This window comes from Dunckerocampus dactyliophorus, chromosome 2, assembly GCF_027744805.1.
Source record: "Dunckerocampus dactyliophorus isolate RoL2022-P2 chromosome 2, RoL_Ddac_1.1, whole genome shotgun sequence".
NCBI classification, from domain to species: Eukaryota; Metazoa; Chordata; class Actinopteri; order Syngnathiformes; family Syngnathidae; genus Dunckerocampus; species Dunckerocampus dactyliophorus.
Window position 1 is genome coordinate 3,399,099 of NC_072820.1, and position 17,985 is coordinate 3,417,083.

The following is a 17,985-nucleotide window of genomic DNA, read 5'->3' on the forward strand; positions in this document are numbered from 1 at the left end:
TTTACCTAAAAAAATGACAATGTAATGCGTTTCGTCATAGACTTGTTATTTGCATGAAAGTACCTAAAAGTAAAAAAAAAAAAAAAAATGAACGTGTAATGTCGATTCCAGAAGATGCCGGCTGGTGGAGTCTTCACTCAGCATCAACGACCATGACGTGTACAAAGAGTGCGGCTGCGGGGACAACGTCGCCATTTTTATTGAGCAGAGGCACGTGTCTGTATCCTGTGTGGGAACACAACATGATTATTGACACTTAAAAGGACATGAGGGGCTCTTTGTGCACAGCATGACCAACAATATTGTTGGGTTTTGCGACACACACGAGCACAAGTTGAATTTATATCCTAAATGGCTTATTTTCTCTCTGATTATGTCTACTATATGGGGTGGTTGGAGTGTAAAGGTGACTATGGGGTGTTACTTCATGTCACTAGGTGGCAGTAAAGTTACATTGATGAGACAGTAGCCACTGCAGGAAGTACTCTGTGTTGTCTATGATGTCATATATGTTTTTTTTTTTATGTAATCATTTTTTTTTAATTTTTTAACTGTATTGATTATTATTTTTAATATATTTGCTTATTCATTTTGCTATTACCATGCTAACTTTCTCTATTTTACGTCTACTACAGTATATTGGGTAATACCAGGCCTGTCACAAATGTCGATAATTGTCCTACAAACTATTGCCGATAATCAATATTATTGACAACATTTTTTTAGACCATTTATTCATTAACTCTAATGGCATAATAATAAACTTTAATTTCTCAAGAGCATTTAACATTGGAATTGGTATGTCAAGAGCTTTTAAATAAATTCAACGTAATAAACAAACAAAACCTCAATGAAAATAAAATGGATTCTCAGTCTCTTTTAGCAAAAACTGCACAAAATCACAATAATAACCCAAAACAATAAAAAAAATAGACCCTGTCTCTGTTAAGAAAAAAAAACACTCCAATAAAAACCACACAAACACACACACACACACACACACAGTTATGTAGTGCATAGTTAAACTAATGTAGGGGGTCATATAGTTTGTGCTGTCCTTCAACAGGTCTTCTTTTACGGGGTTGTACAGTGGAGGAATTGCTGTTGGTGACGTGTTGCACATGTACGTTCTCCCAGGCAATTCTGTGCAACATTTCCCCAAATGTTGGCTTTTCAACCGTTTTAAAAGCTTGCATTTGTTTTGCAATGTAGCAAACGACACCGTCTGTGAGCGCGCAACATTTTGCGCCATTTTGTTTATACTGTGTTTACTTTGCCGACCAAATGCCTCAGAAGGCGCTGTTGCACCTCCAGCAGTATTTCCCACTCGCCCCCAGTTGAGGATAAGCGGCATAAAAGATGGATGGTAAAACTGCAAAGGATGGTTGTGTTTCAGGTGTGCATACAAGTCACAAGGAACAAATGCGACACCGGTTTGTCAGTGTTCATGCGTTCATTCTGTTTAAAACCCCAAATATTCCCACACTGGGGATCCATCGCTTCTGTGCCTTCATTCATGTTAGCGTATGCTGGCTCACAAGGCTAACCTGATGCTAGCACTCTGTGTGCACTCACTAGTAGCCCCGCCTCCCCAAAGAGGCTGAATGAGAGGAGGGTTTATTCCACGATGGAACCAGTGCGCACAGACAGACGCAGAGTGGACCCTCTTGTCATCCAGCCTGTGTGATACAGAGAGACGAGGAAATGACACATGTCAATTTATCAAGGGAGTTATGTCATGTTTAGAGGGTTCTAATGTTAAAAACCTGTGTTTAGAAGGTCACAAAAAGGTTTTCTATGCTCCAAATATGAAAACATCTAAAGAAGGAATAATACTTTACACGGAAATTCACTTATTATGGTCGCGTCTGGAACCAATTAGCTGCGAAATCTCAACATGTGATGAAAAAACATTATCAGCAAAGCATAAAGACAAACTTTTTTTTTGGATGCTGTACATTTTACCTGTATTTATAAATTATTCTATATACTTTGATTTTTAATATATTTTTGTCAAAAGAGGCAATTTTTCAAAATAAAAAATCTGCAAATTTGCAGGGCCATGAATGCGTGGGGATCCAAGGAAGTGCATGGTCGGATCATCCTGAAATTTCACCTGAAAGCCAAACTTTTTGTGAGCGTTGTATAACTTTGTTGCATATCACAAGGGATTAGTTTTATCCTGTCTACGAAATACATCCAAATGGCCTCAGAATCCTTTGATTTCTCAGTGTACGGCCCTCCAATGTGTCCAAATGTTGGTACATCCCCAAAGTAAGTGCAAAGCGATGCAAGAGGACTTACCCATCTTTAAAGTGTTGAGTGGAAGTGTGTACTGCGCAACAAACTCATTATCAGACGTGGAATCATGGTCCTCCACGAGGAAGCGCACCAAGGCAAGCTCTGGAACGTAGATGTCAAACTGGAAATTTTCATTCCATGCCGGGTTAAAACCTACAACAACGAGAAAAACAGAATCCATCAGTTGTGACCATGGACTAACCCTAAACCTAAACCCTGAACGCATATGGAAGGCGGCAAGAACATGGTCAGGAGAGCGAGAAGTCCAGCTAATGTATGCACTAAACATGTCTTCAAACCACAATCCTCAACCGAAGTGGTCTATTTAGGGCAGCGTGAAAGCATGCAAGGCCCACTTTGACATGATACTGACAAGTTCCATCCAGTATATTTCAAGAAAAAACTGCATGCCAGCTTTGTCATATAGTGAAATTATTATTACTGTTAACTTCTGTCTTTTTTTCCTCCCCATTTTTGCTTTTTTTATGTTATCAATATTTCAACTTTCTTAAATAATGTTGATTTTTTTTCAATATTATTATGACTTTAAATGAAATTGCATCTTCTTTGTCATTTCAATACAGCTTTTTCCTCTTAATATTTTGACTTTATTCTCATAAATTACATTTTTATCCCCATTTCTTCTACTTTTTAAATTTATTTGCCAACTGCCAACTTTCGTCTTCTAAAGTTTCTTCTACTAATATTTGTACTTTATTCCCATATCCTATCTTTTTCCGCAACCTAATTTCCCCCAAATTACCACCTTTTGTCTCTCATAACATTACCACTTTTAAAAAGTAAGATTTTGTCTTTAATATTTCAACTTTATGCTACATAAATGTTTTCCTCATAATATATACTGCTCAAAAAAATTAAAGGAACACTTGGAAAACACATCAGATCTAAACTGGGGGAAAAATGATCTTGAATATCTTTCCTGATAATAAATCAGGAAAGATATTCAAGATCATTATGAGCTTATTCTCGTAAAATTGCGACTTCGTTAGAATATTACTTTTTTCTCTTAATATTTTGACTTTATTTTCGTAAAATTACAGCTGTTATTTCCCCACTTCTGCTGTTTTTTAATTTTTCCAACTATTTCAACTTTGTTCTTGTAAAGGTTCCTCTCATAATACATATCACCATTTATTCTCATATTATTAATTTATTACAACTTAATAAAAGAACATTTTTCTTTTAATATTTCAACTCTATGCTGTTTATTCTCAGAAAATTGACTTATGTTGTCGTTAAAATACAACTTTTTGCTCTTAATATTTCTCGTAATATGTCTATATACCCATATTATTTATTTTTCTCTTATGTTTAAAAAATAACATTTTTTCTTTAATATTTCAACTCTATGCTACTAATGTTATTTTTTGTCATAATATGACAGTCTCATGAAATACATTTTTAAAAATATTTACTTTTTAAAAAAATACTTTTAGAATGAGCCATGGGTGGCTAATGGCTCCCAGTCCACACTTTGGACACCCCTGATTTAGCGGGTAAAATATTACAACCGGTTCTCTGTCTTAGTGACTAGTTAGAATAAAAACTACATTCTGTGAAGTTGTATACATTGTCAGTACAAGAAGAATACCACCATTGTTTTCTACAGTGCTGGTTTCTTTCACAGCCGTGTCAGCCGGCACGCCGTACACCTCCACCTTCACCAGCGGGTCCACGATGGAGGACTTCTTCTTGTTTACTTTCGGGAGCTGCTGAGCCGATATAACCTGGTGACAGGTAAGCATATGTCACAGTAATGTAACAGTGGGGTTGTTACAGTACGCCATCACCATGGTACAGTCAAAACAATGCACGATTATTGTCATCCAAAACTGCTATCAGGTCTCACTTCCAAATGCGCAGACCTCATTTTCTGATGCGTTAGCATCGTTTAACGCAAGAATACAACACTGTAATAACATTTATAGGTCAGACAAGAGGAAAGTCCCCTTTAAATACAATTCGTCATGAAGTGTTTGCGGAGCGTCTGGTGCGACTAGAGGTGTCTGAGGCCATGTTTGTTTATAACACGTCACATGTAGGAGAAAAGGAGCGCTTGATTTGCTCAGCCTAACCCACCTACTTACAGTGTGTGGGAACTCGGTACGCCTCTGTACCGTACCCCAAATGTTCTGGACTGGAAAAACCAGGCGATGAATCCATGTGGTGTTTCACCCGTACAATACATACTAACTCAAGGCTTCCTTCAAGCTGACAAGCACTGACCATCACATGGAGCGTCTTGTGCTTCAGCCAGTCTCCTCGGGTCAGAGTGATCGGGTCGAAGTCCGTGGCGCTGTTCCTCATGTAGGCTGGTTTTAGGATGTACCCGCTCTGTCCGTTAGTGAGGAACCGGCCCTGGTTTAAATCCATCTCTGAGCAGCTGGTCTGAAAGTTCAAAGCCACTGGGAGGGAAGCGCAACGGGCAAAGGTGAGAATTGCGTCCGCTCTAATTTGCTTTGTTTGCTCATACATGCCTGATCAAAAGGTTAAGTTGAAAAATAGCAAGAATTTACATTTAGCACTGTTGGATCTTGAGGAGGTTCTAAGGAGAGCTTCGAAATGCAAAAAGAAGAAATGGGAGAAAGATAAAACATTTTTGAAGTAAGCAAATTATTTTAAACAAGCATCAAAGTGAAATAGGCTGATCAATAATTTAATACCATAGCCTTTAAAGACCAAAATGTTGGTCAAAATGTGGATTGAATGTGATTTAGTGTCCGGTATTGACACTCATGATCTCTTGATGGCAAAGGCAAAAAAGCTTTCTCTCTTTGAACACGATGGGGTTGTTGTGCTGCATAAGCAAGGCCTCTCGCAGAGCGCCATTGCTGCTGAGGTTGGACGCAGTAAGACGGTCATTTCAAACTTCTTCAAACATCCTGAGGCTCATGGAACAAAAAAGTCAAGCGGTGGACCCAAAGAAATGTCACCGGCCCTGAGCCGGAGGATCATCTAGAGTCATCTGTCAGAATACGTATAATAAAGAATAGGAGTCATGTGGCTGTCCGTCAAGACACGGGACCATCCTCGGCCCAAATGAAGGTTGTTAATGTGCTGAGTGCAGTCCAATAATCAGACGCCATCTGCCAGAGAAGGCTTTTCAGGAGAAAAAGCCTCTTCAAAAGGCCTTGTCTTCTTCAATGCCACAAAACTAGGTGTTTGAAATTTGCAGGAGAGCCCCAAACATGGGACATTGAGAGGTGGAAGAAAGTTTTATTCTCCCTTGACGGTACTGATGGCTTCCAACGCTACTGACATGACAAGGAGATCCCACCTGAGATGTTTTCCACACGGCACAGTGGAGATCAAGATCCTTCAATGGAACAATGGAGCATCAGGTTGTGCAGGGGCGTCAAACGGCAGACAAATATGTGGAGATATTGCCGCGGGGCATCCCTCATGACTGAAGGCCCTCATCTGTGTGGGAATGACTAGCTTATCAACAGGACAACGCTGCACTTCACAAAGGACTTCTTCCAGAGGAATAAGCTCACTCTTTTGGACCATCCTGCGTGTGCCCCTCATCCAAATCCAATGGAGAACATTTGGGGGTTCCAGACAGTGGATGCCCTCCGTGAAGCCATCTTCACCACCTCATTAACAAGAATGGCACAGCTACTCATCACTCACTCCTTTTTAATAGATTTTATTTCTGTTTTAGGGGGGCTTGGGCTGTTTGTTTTTTATTTTTTAGCAATGGTCTTAAACGTTTGACAAACAGCCTATTTCACTTGAATGCTTTTTTGCAATAAATTGCTTACTCATTTTTTGTCATACTCCAGTTTCTTCTTTTGGCATTTTGAAGCTCTACTTAGAACCTCCTCAAGATCCAAAGTGCAAAATGTGCATTCTTGCTATTTGTAAACTTGTGTGAACGTTTAGATCAGGAGTGTCACGTACCCATCTGGCAGCCGGCGTTCCAGAGAGGCACGGGGTTGTAGTTGGAGGAGTCGGTCCTGGAGCCGGCTGGATAGATGCGGCTCAGCTTGTCCACGTTGTGAATGATGTAATCATTTGCTGTAGGAACACACACGCAGCTAACCAGCATAAAGAATAGTCTCATAGCAAATCTCTCCTTTTATGGAAAGCACATAAGGTACGCCTGAGCAATCTCATGACTTGGACTTTTCCTAAAAACAATAATCTTCCATTTTAGTTGCCATTGTCAGCGAGGAATGAATTTAACAGTGTTTATTATTGTGTGAATGCTGAGAGAGTTTTGGAATGTTGGACTATTTTCCTCAAGTAGCATCAATGATTATGTCATTGCCTTAGGCCAGCAGAGTCCAAAGTGTGGCCTGGAGGCCATTTTCAGCCAGCAGCTTGTTTTTATTGGCCCTTGGCATATTGTAAAAAAAAAAAAAGTCAAATGAACTTATTATTAATGAGGTATATTATTGGATAATACACTGACTTGCTTGGTCACCAATGACACAAGCATTTATTGAGCTACACAGGATTGGTTTTAGTATATTTAAAATGTAGAAAATCTATCCAAGTGGCCCACGCACATGTGGTCCTTGATTGAAAAGGTTTGTGACGTATGTAAAGGTTTTGTGGACTGGTGAATCTCAGATGCTAGGCCTATCACGATAATCGATACATCGATTAATCGAACCATAACAAAAAAAAATAAATCCAAATAAAAAAGACGTCAATCATTTTCAGCGGCCTGAATAAACTGACATTCGTGTTTGTATTCTTGGTCTCTCTTTCAGGCGGATGACAAGAGGGTCCACTCTGCGGCTGTCTGTGCACGATACAGTGGAATGAACGCAGAGAGTGAACCCTCCTGTCGTCTCCCCCCCCTTTGTGCCCTGTGCGTGGAGGCGGGGCTACCTTAGCCAGCAGCCAATTAGCGTCGTGAGCCAGCGTACGCCAACATGAACGACGGCACAAAAGCGATTTCTAAGGCGGATGCCACATCCCCAGGGTGGGAATGTTTGTGTTTTAAACAGAATGAACGGGGTGAGCGCATGAACACCGATGACAATTTTTTCCTCATATTATTGCAGTTCCAGTCCAGTCCAGTTTATTACTGCAGTTTATTCTCATAAAATTGTGACGTTTTTCCTCTTGATATTTTGACTTTATTCTTGTAAAATTAGAGAATTTTTTACCCCAACAATTTCAACTCCCTTCTTATAAATTTTCTCCTGTAATTTTGACTTAGTTCCCCACAGTATTTTTACTTTATTCTCATCAAATAAATTTTTACTCAGCGAAATTTTCAAAAAATTACAACTTGATTGGTTGTTTTGTTTGTTTCTCATAATACAGTATTAGGACTTTTAAAAAAACATGTTTTCTTTCATATTTCAACTCTATGCTACTAAAATGACATTAATTTTTCCTCATAATATTTCAACGTAATATTTAATCGTAAAATTACAGACCTTTACTTTTCATATTTTGACTTTATTCTTGTCAAATTTCTGCTGATTTTTCCATTTTTGCTGTTATTGGGTTTTCCGCAGGTTGTTGCTGATGTCACAGAGTTGTTTTAGGGCCTTTCTTTCGAGCTCTCACAATGTTTCTGTAATCAGCTGCTCATGCCTTCCTTACCCGACTCCTCTGCGAGTTCAGTGGCCTTTTTCTCTTTAAAGGACGACATCTCGTAGAAGCTCAGGTTTGTCCTGGCGTCCTCAAAGCCGTGAAAGTGGACGCTCTTGCAGTAGATCACCATGTCGGACAGCGCTTTCGCTAGCTTCAGTTTCTTTTTCTTCTGCACGTTGCATTCAAAATAATTTCAAATTCTCAATTGAATGAAACTTTTTTTGCTTCACCCCTCCACTCACCTTACTCTTTTCTTCTTCCTCCTCCTCATCATCATCATCTGATTCTTCTTCCTCTGTTACGTCAGAGTCATCAATAGCCGGCGTCTCGGGAGCAAAAGTGGCCTCTAGTTTGTTCAGCCTCTTGGCTTTGATCAAAAACTTCCTCTTCAGCTCCTAGATGGAAACACGGGGGCACAGGAGGAGCAAGTATCGTCACCTTTCCAAAAGGGAAAACTACTCCTCAGCGACTGGAAACTCACCTCAGGAGAGGGGAAGTTTGCGGGCATGCCGTCCCCGAGGGGAGACGTGAGCAGCGCGCTGCCCAAGATGGAAGTCATGTGATGGGCCATGACTTCCTGCTGCTCCACGCTGCAGTGGTTTTCCAGGGAGAGGATGACTGGGTATTCAGAAGTCTGGAGTCGACACAGGATAACAATGGTTTGATTGGGAAAGATGGTAGGATACACGTGATGATACCAAGCACACCTTAAAGGCGTAGTCCTTGATGGCTTTAATGGCGTCCTTGAAGAGGATCTTGGAGGTAAGCGTGTAGCCGTGGTAGACGACCGGCTCGTCGTCTGATCCGTCCCAGCAGTCCAGCTCCACACAGCGGCAGCCCTTCAGCAGAGCCCTGACAGAGAGAATCAAATCAAATAACATTCAAATAACTGCATCTCAGCTTTAGCTGAACAAGCCTATTACTAGTAGCAACTTTGGTCTTTTCCATTTTAGCTGTTTTAAATTTTATATATATTTTTTAACGTCGGTGCCATCTGCAGCCCACCCACGACCCTATACACAGTACACACACACACACCACTTTTTTATTATCAGTTTTCATTATAAGGAAAAACCTGATACCGACATAAACCGATATTACATTTTTATGGCATCGGAATTTTCGCACATCCCTACTTTTTAATATCAATATTTTGACTTTAGTATTGTAAAATGTCTGCAGATTTTTACATTTTTTCTGGGGTTTTTTAATTATTATGAATATTTTTACATTACAGTGTTCCCTCGGTTATCGCGAGGGACAGGTTCCCAAAATCGCTGTTGTTACAATGATTATATATGTTTTAAGGCTGTAAAACCGCTCTTCATACACTTTATATACTTTTCTCCAACAGGCATTAACATGTTCTCACATTTCTCTCTTGTTTAAACACTTTCAAAGTTCACATTTCGTTGGAATTTTAATGCTCAAACCTACTAGGTTGGACACAAGAAATCATTAATTGACAAGCGCGTATTTCACTCCTATGAGTGCCTCTCCGTACTGGCGCCGTTCCGCTGCAGTGGTTTGTATCCTTGTTAAGACATATCGCTCCTGTCGTCCTATTTTCCTCACACGGTTAGCTTCTTCTGTTTCTTCTACTGTTCACAGTATTGGCGGTTAGCAAGCAGCCCACACGGTTAGCTAGTTTGGTAGCCATGACCACAACGAGAGACGGCACGAAGGAGATTGATTGGCAATGGTCTACAGCCAATCAGGACACAGAAGACAATGAGCGGTGCAGACAGAAGAGAGAGAATAGAGAGAGACACCACTGCCTGTGTGAAAGCACATAACTCAACACTCAACTTCTCACTATGCAATTCTTCTTAAAAAGGGACAGCGTTCATACACTGTATTAAAAAAAAAAAATTAAATTAATAATAAAAAAAAAAACACTAAAATTGCACTACAAAAATTCGCAAAACGGCGAATCCACGAAAGGTGAACTGCGATGGAGCGAGGGAACACTGTATGCCGCAGTTCAATTTAAAAAAAAATAAATAAATAAAACTGCAGGCGGCACTTTGGACATCCCTGAACGTGCAGGCAACACGACAGCTCTCATTCAAAACCGAGCAATGTTGAATGGCCTCCAAGAGGGAACCAAGAACTGATATTGGCGTATTGCAGGTCCAATTTGCCTTCAAAACGAGCCAGACCGTGGAGGAGGGTCAAAAGATGTGACGGAAGGGGTCACCTGACATAAGCCTCTGTGCTGCTCGGCCCTTTCAGCTGATCCTCCGTGAGGTAGGTGTTGTGTGAGGAGGAGATGAAATAGTGGTTTAGAGGCTGGCTCATGTCCTGGTACACCTCCTTGTGCTCTGGGTTGGCGATCAAGGTGTCAGGATGGTGCAGGTACACGAGGAAGCCGTCTTTAGTCAACACGTTCTTCTCCTTGGCTGGAAAAGCACAAACATGCAACCAGTGAGGCGTGTGTGTGTTACAGTGGTTATAGTTAGCACTGCATCATTCTGAGAGGTCTTTCCTATTTTTGGTTGCCTTTTTTTCAGCTATAAAAAGGAAGATTATATTTGCGCCACTTCTCAGTACGATGCAAATTTGCATGGGATTCCATTCATCTGTACACATTATTGCACTTACTTTAATAAATGTGGACGATCACTCTTTTGCATTGCCGTACTTTGATAAAAATTAAAAGTAGTGGCGTGCACACACACTAAAGGTCAAACGTTTGAGAACACTCCAATTTCTAAGTGTGAAGACGGTCTGTCCTTCTTCTATTGTTAATGTCCTTTTTTCTCTCTTTTTTTTTTGCTCCAGCATACCCCCGCGACCCTAAACAGGAGAAGCGGCATAGAAAATGGATGGATGGATGGATGGATGGATGGATGGATGGATGGATGGATGGATGGATGGATGGATGGATGTTCTCTGGTACAATGCTGTTCAACTGATCTTCACGAGGGTATAGTACCACAGTCTGTTCCAAACACTGTCTTTATACAGACAGAGGAGGTAGTAAGTTCAGCGTCACCTCGCTCAATTGCGGTTCACCTTTCACTGATTTGTTTTAGTGCATCTTACTTTTATTTAATTTTTTTAAATTACAACTCTGAACGCTGTTACAGGCTGAGCCTGGCCGTTTAAGAAAATTTAATTTTGGCAAGTTGAGTATCTATATCTTCCATCCCTCGTCTGTCTGCACCGCCCATTGTTTTCTGCGTCCTGGTTGGCTGTAGACCATTGTCAATCAATGAATCTCCTTCGTGCCGTCCTGCCGTGTCTCCTGTGTCATCACGAGCGTGCTTGCTAGCTTGTAAATGAATCTTCGGTTTGTCTGCAGCAATATGTTTTAACAAAGATACAAAAACGCTACAGTACAGCGGAGCGGCACCAGGACGAAGAGGCACGGTCGAAGGAGTGAAATATGCGTGGGTGACTTCAGTTCTTGTGTTGATCATTAAGGTTGATCCTTAAAATTCAAAAGGAAGGTTTGAACTTTGACAGTGTTTTTCAACAAGAGAGAATATGCGAGAAAATGTTTTTGCCTGTCTGAGAAAAGAGTATAATGTGCATGGTGAGGGGTTTTACAGCCTTAAAACATCCTCTACATAATCATTGTAAAAAATAAAATTAAGTTAAATATGTGAAACACACATACGGTATATTTCCCTTTTCTGTGCGTTCCAAAGAGAGAAACAGCTAGCATGTGGAAGCTAACAGCACACTTAACGGGACAAGCCTACTTTGACTACAAAACTCCAACAATGTTGTATTTACACAAGTGAGCTGTATATAAAGCAAGCGACAGCCACAGTGTTATTGTAGCAGCCTCACGCCACTACCGAGAGGAAATGGGCCCCCTCCAAAACAATGCGATAGGATATCAGTATGTGCTAAAAGAGAACCTTTATCGCTGGTGAGAATTCCAGAGGATGAGACGCCTTCTTTAAGGAGACTTTGGATGTGAAAGGACATGCAGCAGTGTTGAAAATAGCAGCAGTCCAGTGTGACAAACCACGTTAATCCAGGGTTTCATCAAAAATGCCGTTTCCAAAGCAAAATCAAGAAACGTCCATGAATTGTGGAATGTGGTTAAAGAATCTTGGAGTGGAATAACAGACGAAAGGTGCCGCAAGTCGGTTGACTCCATGCCACACAGATGTGAAGCAAAAAAACTGTGGTCGTACAACTAAATATTAATTCAGCGATTCAAAGGATTGCTAAATCCTAGAAACTTAAGTTTGTACAAAATAGTTCCGAGTTTGTGTAGTCAACAGCAGACACTGCTATTTTTTTCAACCCAATTGCACAGCCCTAAGAGTGTGTACATCACAAATGCTGGGTCTTGTTGGCTAACCCGGTGTCTTCCACGGCCGAGAGAGGATGCTCACCTAGTCCGATGATTTCAATTATTTTTCGGGTTATTTGCTTCAGACTGCTGACAGTAAAGCGCATACGGGCAAGCGTTGTCCAGCGCTTCGGCTGCGTTAGCTGCCGTTCGACTGATGGTCACATCGAGAGCCTGGAAAACTGTTTTTGCAGGGCGCAAAATTGATATCACTCTCACAAACGGCAGGCAAGTTCCACACGGCAGACGTGTTTGCTTTGGGTTTGGCACACCCTCACGGTGTGTGAAGGACAGCGGGCAGGCGACGCTCACTACAGGCTGCAATAGCACGAGCCACAGGTGATCAGCTTTTGTGATCGGGGTTTAAAGGGCATTATCGGCATATGCCCACATGCTTTTTCACGGAAATCGGCCGATACTGATCGGTGGCATCCCTAATTTATTGATAAACTAATCGTACATTTTCTACATCAGGGCTATGGAAGAAGACCTCGTCTATTGTGGATGATGTGCAGCATCGCTAGTGACTGAAAGAAAAACATGCCGGATGAAAGCGTCTGACCTTTTTCATCGAGCTCAAACTTGTCAATAATCGTGCGTGCGTCTGCCAGTGTTGCCTTCTCTCTCTGTTCCTTCAGGAGGAACTCCACAAGGTTCTCAGGACTCATGAAGCCTGCAGACTTGGCATACTCCTGGTAGATCACGTCAATTTCCTCCCGGTAGGTCAACAGGTCGTAGAAGTCTTTGATCTCCTCTCCAGCCAGGTATCCAGACTTGGATTTGTCACATTTCTATTTGATGTCAAAGTCATACGACACACACCTCACAAATGAACATTATTGTTACTTAGGTTGTGATTATTGGGGAGAATCGGAACGATCGGTATCACCTCGAAGAGCATCTCGGCATAAGCGTCCTCCACGTCAATGTTGATGAGGCGCATGAACCTCTTGACATCCGACTTACTCAGCTTGTCATCTTTATTCTTGTCGGCTTTGCTCAGGCAGCTGAAGATCCAGCTGGAAAGGGTTTCATGTAAGGCAAGTGCAAATGTACCAAAAAGAGCAAGTCTACTGTAGATTCCGGTGTATAATTAAGAGGAAAAAACAGATGTGTACATATATAAGCCACACCGGTGTATAAGCCGCACGCGTCCACGTCATAAAGTGGCATATCGTGACACACAGTCAGCTCTTTATTTGACAGGAGCCAAACATGAGCTATGAATAACGAGCTTGCCAACCCATTGGGAATTGCAGGAGGTCATCACTCAATTTAACATTTATCAAAATGAGTTTAATAATAAAAAAAACATTTAAAGTTTGCCCATAATGCATTTCGTTTGAGAAAACCATTTAATTGGAGGAGCATAGAAAGCATAAAAAATGGCGCTGCAAGGGAAGCTGACGTCATTGCAGCACCCCAATGAATGCTTTGCTCTGACGCAAATGTTTTTTTGGTTTTTTTTTAAGTATATATTGGGACATGTTTGTATATTTGTATATACACCTTTTGAGTATTAAGTTGCTGTGTGATGAATTCAGTGCTGTTAGTAAAGTGTTCTTTGAAATATGACACTGTGAGTCAGACTGTCATGTTGTTATACTGGCATATATACACACTGACCTCCACTGACAAGCTTGTTGTGAGCCCACTGACAGCTTGTGATTGGCTCCTGCCAAAGAAAGAGCTCACGACTCACAAGCGGCACACTAAACAAGTATTAGTTCTGAAGTAAAGGAGATGTCACAAGATTAGAATTTAGCCACACCGCTGTATAAGCCGCAGGGTTCAAAGTTTATGAAAAAAATAGTGGCTGATACACCGGAATTGACGGCATCTTCCATCATAAATACAAGCTAGCACAGGTATCATTCTACCCTCAGGGCTGTATAAATATTTACACTGTGGTGCAGGAATACTGACTGTACAAACTTGTCTAGTCACACAACTGAGGCCACGTTACTTATTATGATCCCATACCGTAGCTGTTCATGCACGGATTTCACACACGGCAGACATGTAAGCTTTGGTGGAGCCTGCAGGTTTCATGAATGTGTGGCTCTTCACCTCACGATGCAAACCTTTGATGTAAGCCACGGGCGTCCAAGCTTTTTCCAGCGAGGGCCACAGAGCAGTGGCGTAACTACAGAGTGGCCACGCTTGGTCACTCTCCGGCCACCCCCACGGCTGGGGGACAATTTTGACAAATGTGGATCGGTGGTGAAGAACATTTGTTTGGGCTAACTGCCCGGTAGGCGAGTTTTCCATGATTACTTTGGTCGGCTCTGCTCAAGTTTTCTCACCATGTTGACTTTGAATTAAATTCTGAAGCGTGATTCAGCACATAAACCTGTTCATAATGGAAGCTCTCTGTCGCAGCATGAGCGGGCATGTAAACCAAGGAGTCTGGAGTTAAAGCAGGAGTGATCGGCATCCACTTCCGTATTATGATCCTCCATGAGGAGGATCCAGAAGCTATGCATTGAAAACGTGTCCTCGGCACACTGTTCCGCTATTAATTGCTCTAATTTATTTTAATTTATTGTGCATATGACAATAAAATGTACTTTAAACTTATTCATATTTTAACTTTTCTTTCAGACTTTCTTCTTGTAATATTCTTACTTTATTCCGATCCAACTTTTTCCGCAACCTAATTTTTTTTGTTTCTCGTTATGACTTTTTCTTTCTTTAATATTTCAACTCTATGCTACTAAAATTACATTTTTTTCCTCATAAAATTGCGACTTTTTTCTCATTAGAATATAATAAGGGTTAGGGTTAGTTAAGGGTTATATTAGTAATATTTATTACTTTATTCACATATTTAGACTTTATTTAACCCTATTTTATTTGTTGGTTTCTGTTCATATTAAAACTTGGGAAAAAATATTTTTTAAGAATATCTCAACATTATGCTATTACTATGCTATTATTTTTTTTATCTTGTAAAATGAGTTTTTCTTGTTAAATTGCAGCTTTTTTCTCCTAATATTTAGACTTTATTCTGTAAAATTACTACAGATTTTTCAATGTTTACTGTTCTTTTTTTTTTTTTACTTTTCTTGTTGAATTCTATTTCTAGAATGTGCTAAAAAATAGCCGCACTTGCGACACCCCTGACGTGAGCATAGCCCGCCATCATAAAAGCCCACGTTGATATATCAAACAGCACACAGGGAATCGCTTGAAAGTGGCCCTGATGGAGGTGGAATACTGTTGCAGTCGTTGGCAGTGGTGCAAAGCTATGTGGCATCATACTGAGGTGTTTGTAATATTTTGGTTGCCATATTGACTATATTGTATTAGAGATTAGATTGTGCAGAGCGAGGGCACTGTGACAATAGTTCAGAGTTGGTTTTATTGCCACTCATTCGCAACTCTAAGTTGTGTATTCCGAATGGGACAGGCTTCAACCCTTGCTTGAAGTGTGCATTGGGTGTATTGTTCTAAACGCTACCCCAACTGCGAGTCTATTTGAAATGACTGAACCATCAATGAATAAGAAGAAGAAGCGAGAACGCTACACTACCCGGGAAAGCTACAACACCACGATAAGGATACTGTTCCGTCTTCTGCTGCTGGTTGAGGTTGTTGCGGCTGGCGATCATTTTCTGCAGGCTGCTGACCCACTGCTTGGCCTCGTCCTGAGAGCTGGCGATGAGGTCCAGGTTCTTGCGATGGTCCTTGAAAACGATGGAGAAGCAGCAGTCCTCAACCTGCTGGTCTGTGTATTTTTTCAGGCCCTCCGTCTGACGACCCAGCCGCACTACCGCTATGTCGTCCAGGGAAACTGCGCACACAAAGTAAAGACCTTATTAATGCAGTGGCTCTCTATTATTTTCTATCATGCCCCTTGCCTCTCGAGGGCACAGAAAGTTTCCCGCTGTAAAAGGGACCGTATAAAGCAACTGATTCGAATATTCAAACTCCCCAGGTTGTCCGGCCAGAACAATGATGTAGACGTCCGTTACGCTCATGCCACTCCTTATTAGTATGTTTATGAAGGACGGTTATGAAGATGCCTATGGAAGATGTTTATGAAGTTGTTTATGGTTTCTATAAGACACAAATAAGATACAATCGTAATCAGGTGAACAATATAAAGCATATGCACGTCTATCAAGACATAGATAAATATATCTAAATACAAATGAAACTGACACCAAAACAGTGCAATGAAGAGAATCACTGTCATTTGTGTCTATTCTCGTTTAACACTGAAAATTATATTTGTCCTTGAATGCACCGTTGACAGGAAACGAATGAAACTTCGGATTACAGAAGATCAATGAAGGCATCACCAGCGAATTTACACAACCGCAATAAAATGGTCATATTAGGCAATTGAGATGATTTACACCTTCAAAGTGATATATACAGTCGCTCTAATGAACGTTACGTCGAAAAACACAGCAAAAAAACACACCTTAAATTCGCCCTTAAGTGCGAATCAGAAGCTAGCGAATCGGAAGCTAACTTCAACGTCGTGGGAACTTACAGTCTGACGGACGTATAAACATTGCTGAAGTGAGACGCGAGTGTCCACATAAAAAGGAAAGGACTTTAACGACCAGAAAGAGTCACTGTTCCTCTGGCGGCTGCCACCTGCAGACTGATGAGGGCGATGATCAAACTGCTTCGGAGAGCAAACTCCGCTTGATTATTGTGGGATGTCGATGCGTTCAGGGTGTCCAGGAACAAGTAAAACGTTTTTTTCCAGTCTGACAAATCCCAACACTTTTCGGACTATCCTGAGACCGAAACTTAGACCGACTGAAACCCACACTCAAGCGAGTGCCCAGCGGTTTGGCCAATTAGCCGCGAGTGCCCGCTCCCCAAATACCACACCAAACTAAAGCTTTTCAACGCGTCACCCCGGCGAGACATTTTTCGCGGCATGTTTTGCAGGGTGAAAAACTTATCAATCTCACAGCGACAGGACGTCGGAAAATACGGGAGCCCAAAGCCCTATAAACAGCATTTTTTAATGGGTTTTCATTATAGGGAAAAAACCTGATACCGATATTGACCAATATTACATTTTAATGCCAGTATTGGGCCAATAATATTGATGGGCTGGTATATATATATACACACACACACACACACACACACACACATATATCCACTTTTTTTTTCAAAGAAAATGTTATATAAAATAAATTGAATGAGTTTTTCCCTGATGTTTTGCTTAACCGGGGTGGCGTACAGGACGTGTTGGGGTATCAAAACACCGCTAATGGTGAGCGGGGTAGCTCACAGACAAACAGTATATATGTAGATGCCGCATCGAGAGCTGAGCTGTACGTCAACGTCGCCGCCATCCTGGATGTGGCAGGAGTCGGAGCGCAGAAGATGCCTCATTCATGTGCTGCAAACCAAATCTCAGGGAACAACATTTCACAGGTAAGACGTAACAATGACCTCTGATAGTATTTGGCCCATAGACGGCATAAGTTTTGAGTGGATAATTTGCCGACGTGGAAAACACTGTATTCCCGCACACAATTCACTCATTCATTCATGCCTGCGGGGGAGCGGGATGTAAAAAAACGCAGAAATAGCGGCTCAGACTGAGAATTTACGGACGTGCATCCCGCACAGTTTAACCAGGAGACGTGAACATGCAGTGTGCGAGTAATCATTGTCTCCACGATGACACACCCACACAGCATATCGCTGATCACCTGCGACGTCTGATAACACCAGCAACCGTTAGACAGAAAGGATCATCTTCACAATACGCCATGGAGAAATCCACCGCAAGAAAAGACGTTAGTTAC

General features: G+C 41.3%; 2 protein-coding genes across 7 annotated transcripts in view; one reads left to right on the top strand and one right to left on the bottom strand.

The window, feature by feature from the left end:
• Positions 1-17,985, bottom strand: part of LOC129177909 (1-phosphatidylinositol 4,5-bisphosphate phosphodiesterase delta-1-like) — a 22,692-nt gene continuing 4,707 nt past the window's right edge. For 3 of the 5 annotated variants that reach the window (XM_054769520.1, XM_054769522.1, XM_054769521.1), the window contains exons 3-15: positions 15,764-15,992; positions 13,086-13,215; positions 12,759-12,987; positions 10,082-10,283; positions 8,589-8,733; positions 8,363-8,515; positions 8,124-8,276; positions 7,891-8,050; positions 6,226-6,342; positions 4,549-4,727; positions 3,917-4,049; positions 2,305-2,454; positions 1-225 (exon numbers count right to left, since the gene is read on the bottom strand). In XM_054769520.1, coding sequence (XP_054625495.1) covers positions 134-225; positions 2,305-2,454; positions 3,917-4,049; positions 4,549-4,727; positions 6,226-6,342; positions 7,891-8,050; positions 8,124-8,276; positions 8,363-8,515; positions 8,589-8,733; positions 10,082-10,283; positions 12,759-12,987; positions 13,086-13,215; positions 15,764-15,992 — 2,072 coding nt within the window. In that variant the 3' untranslated portion in view covers positions 1-133. Of the gene's footprint in view, positions 226-2,304; positions 2,455-3,916; positions 4,050-4,548; positions 4,728-6,225; positions 6,343-7,890; positions 8,051-8,123; positions 8,277-8,362; positions 8,516-8,588; positions 8,734-10,081; positions 10,284-12,758; positions 12,988-13,085; positions 13,216-15,763; positions 15,993-16,628; positions 16,830-17,985 lie in introns of those variants that run through there. The other 2 variants (XM_054769523.1, XM_054769525.1) reach the window with 2 other exon arrangements.
• The window catches only part of LOC129177912 (piggyBac transposable element-derived protein 3-like), a 10,801-nt gene continuing 10,342 nt past the window's right edge, over positions 17,527-17,985 (top strand). The window contains exons 1-2 of one of the 2 annotated variants that reach the window (XM_054769528.1): positions 17,527-17,608; positions 17,875-17,976. The gene's annotated coding sequence lies outside the window, so the exon portion shown is untranslated. The remainder of the gene's footprint in view (positions 17,609-17,874; positions 17,977-17,985) is intronic. The other variant, XM_054769529.1, reaches the window with a different exon arrangement.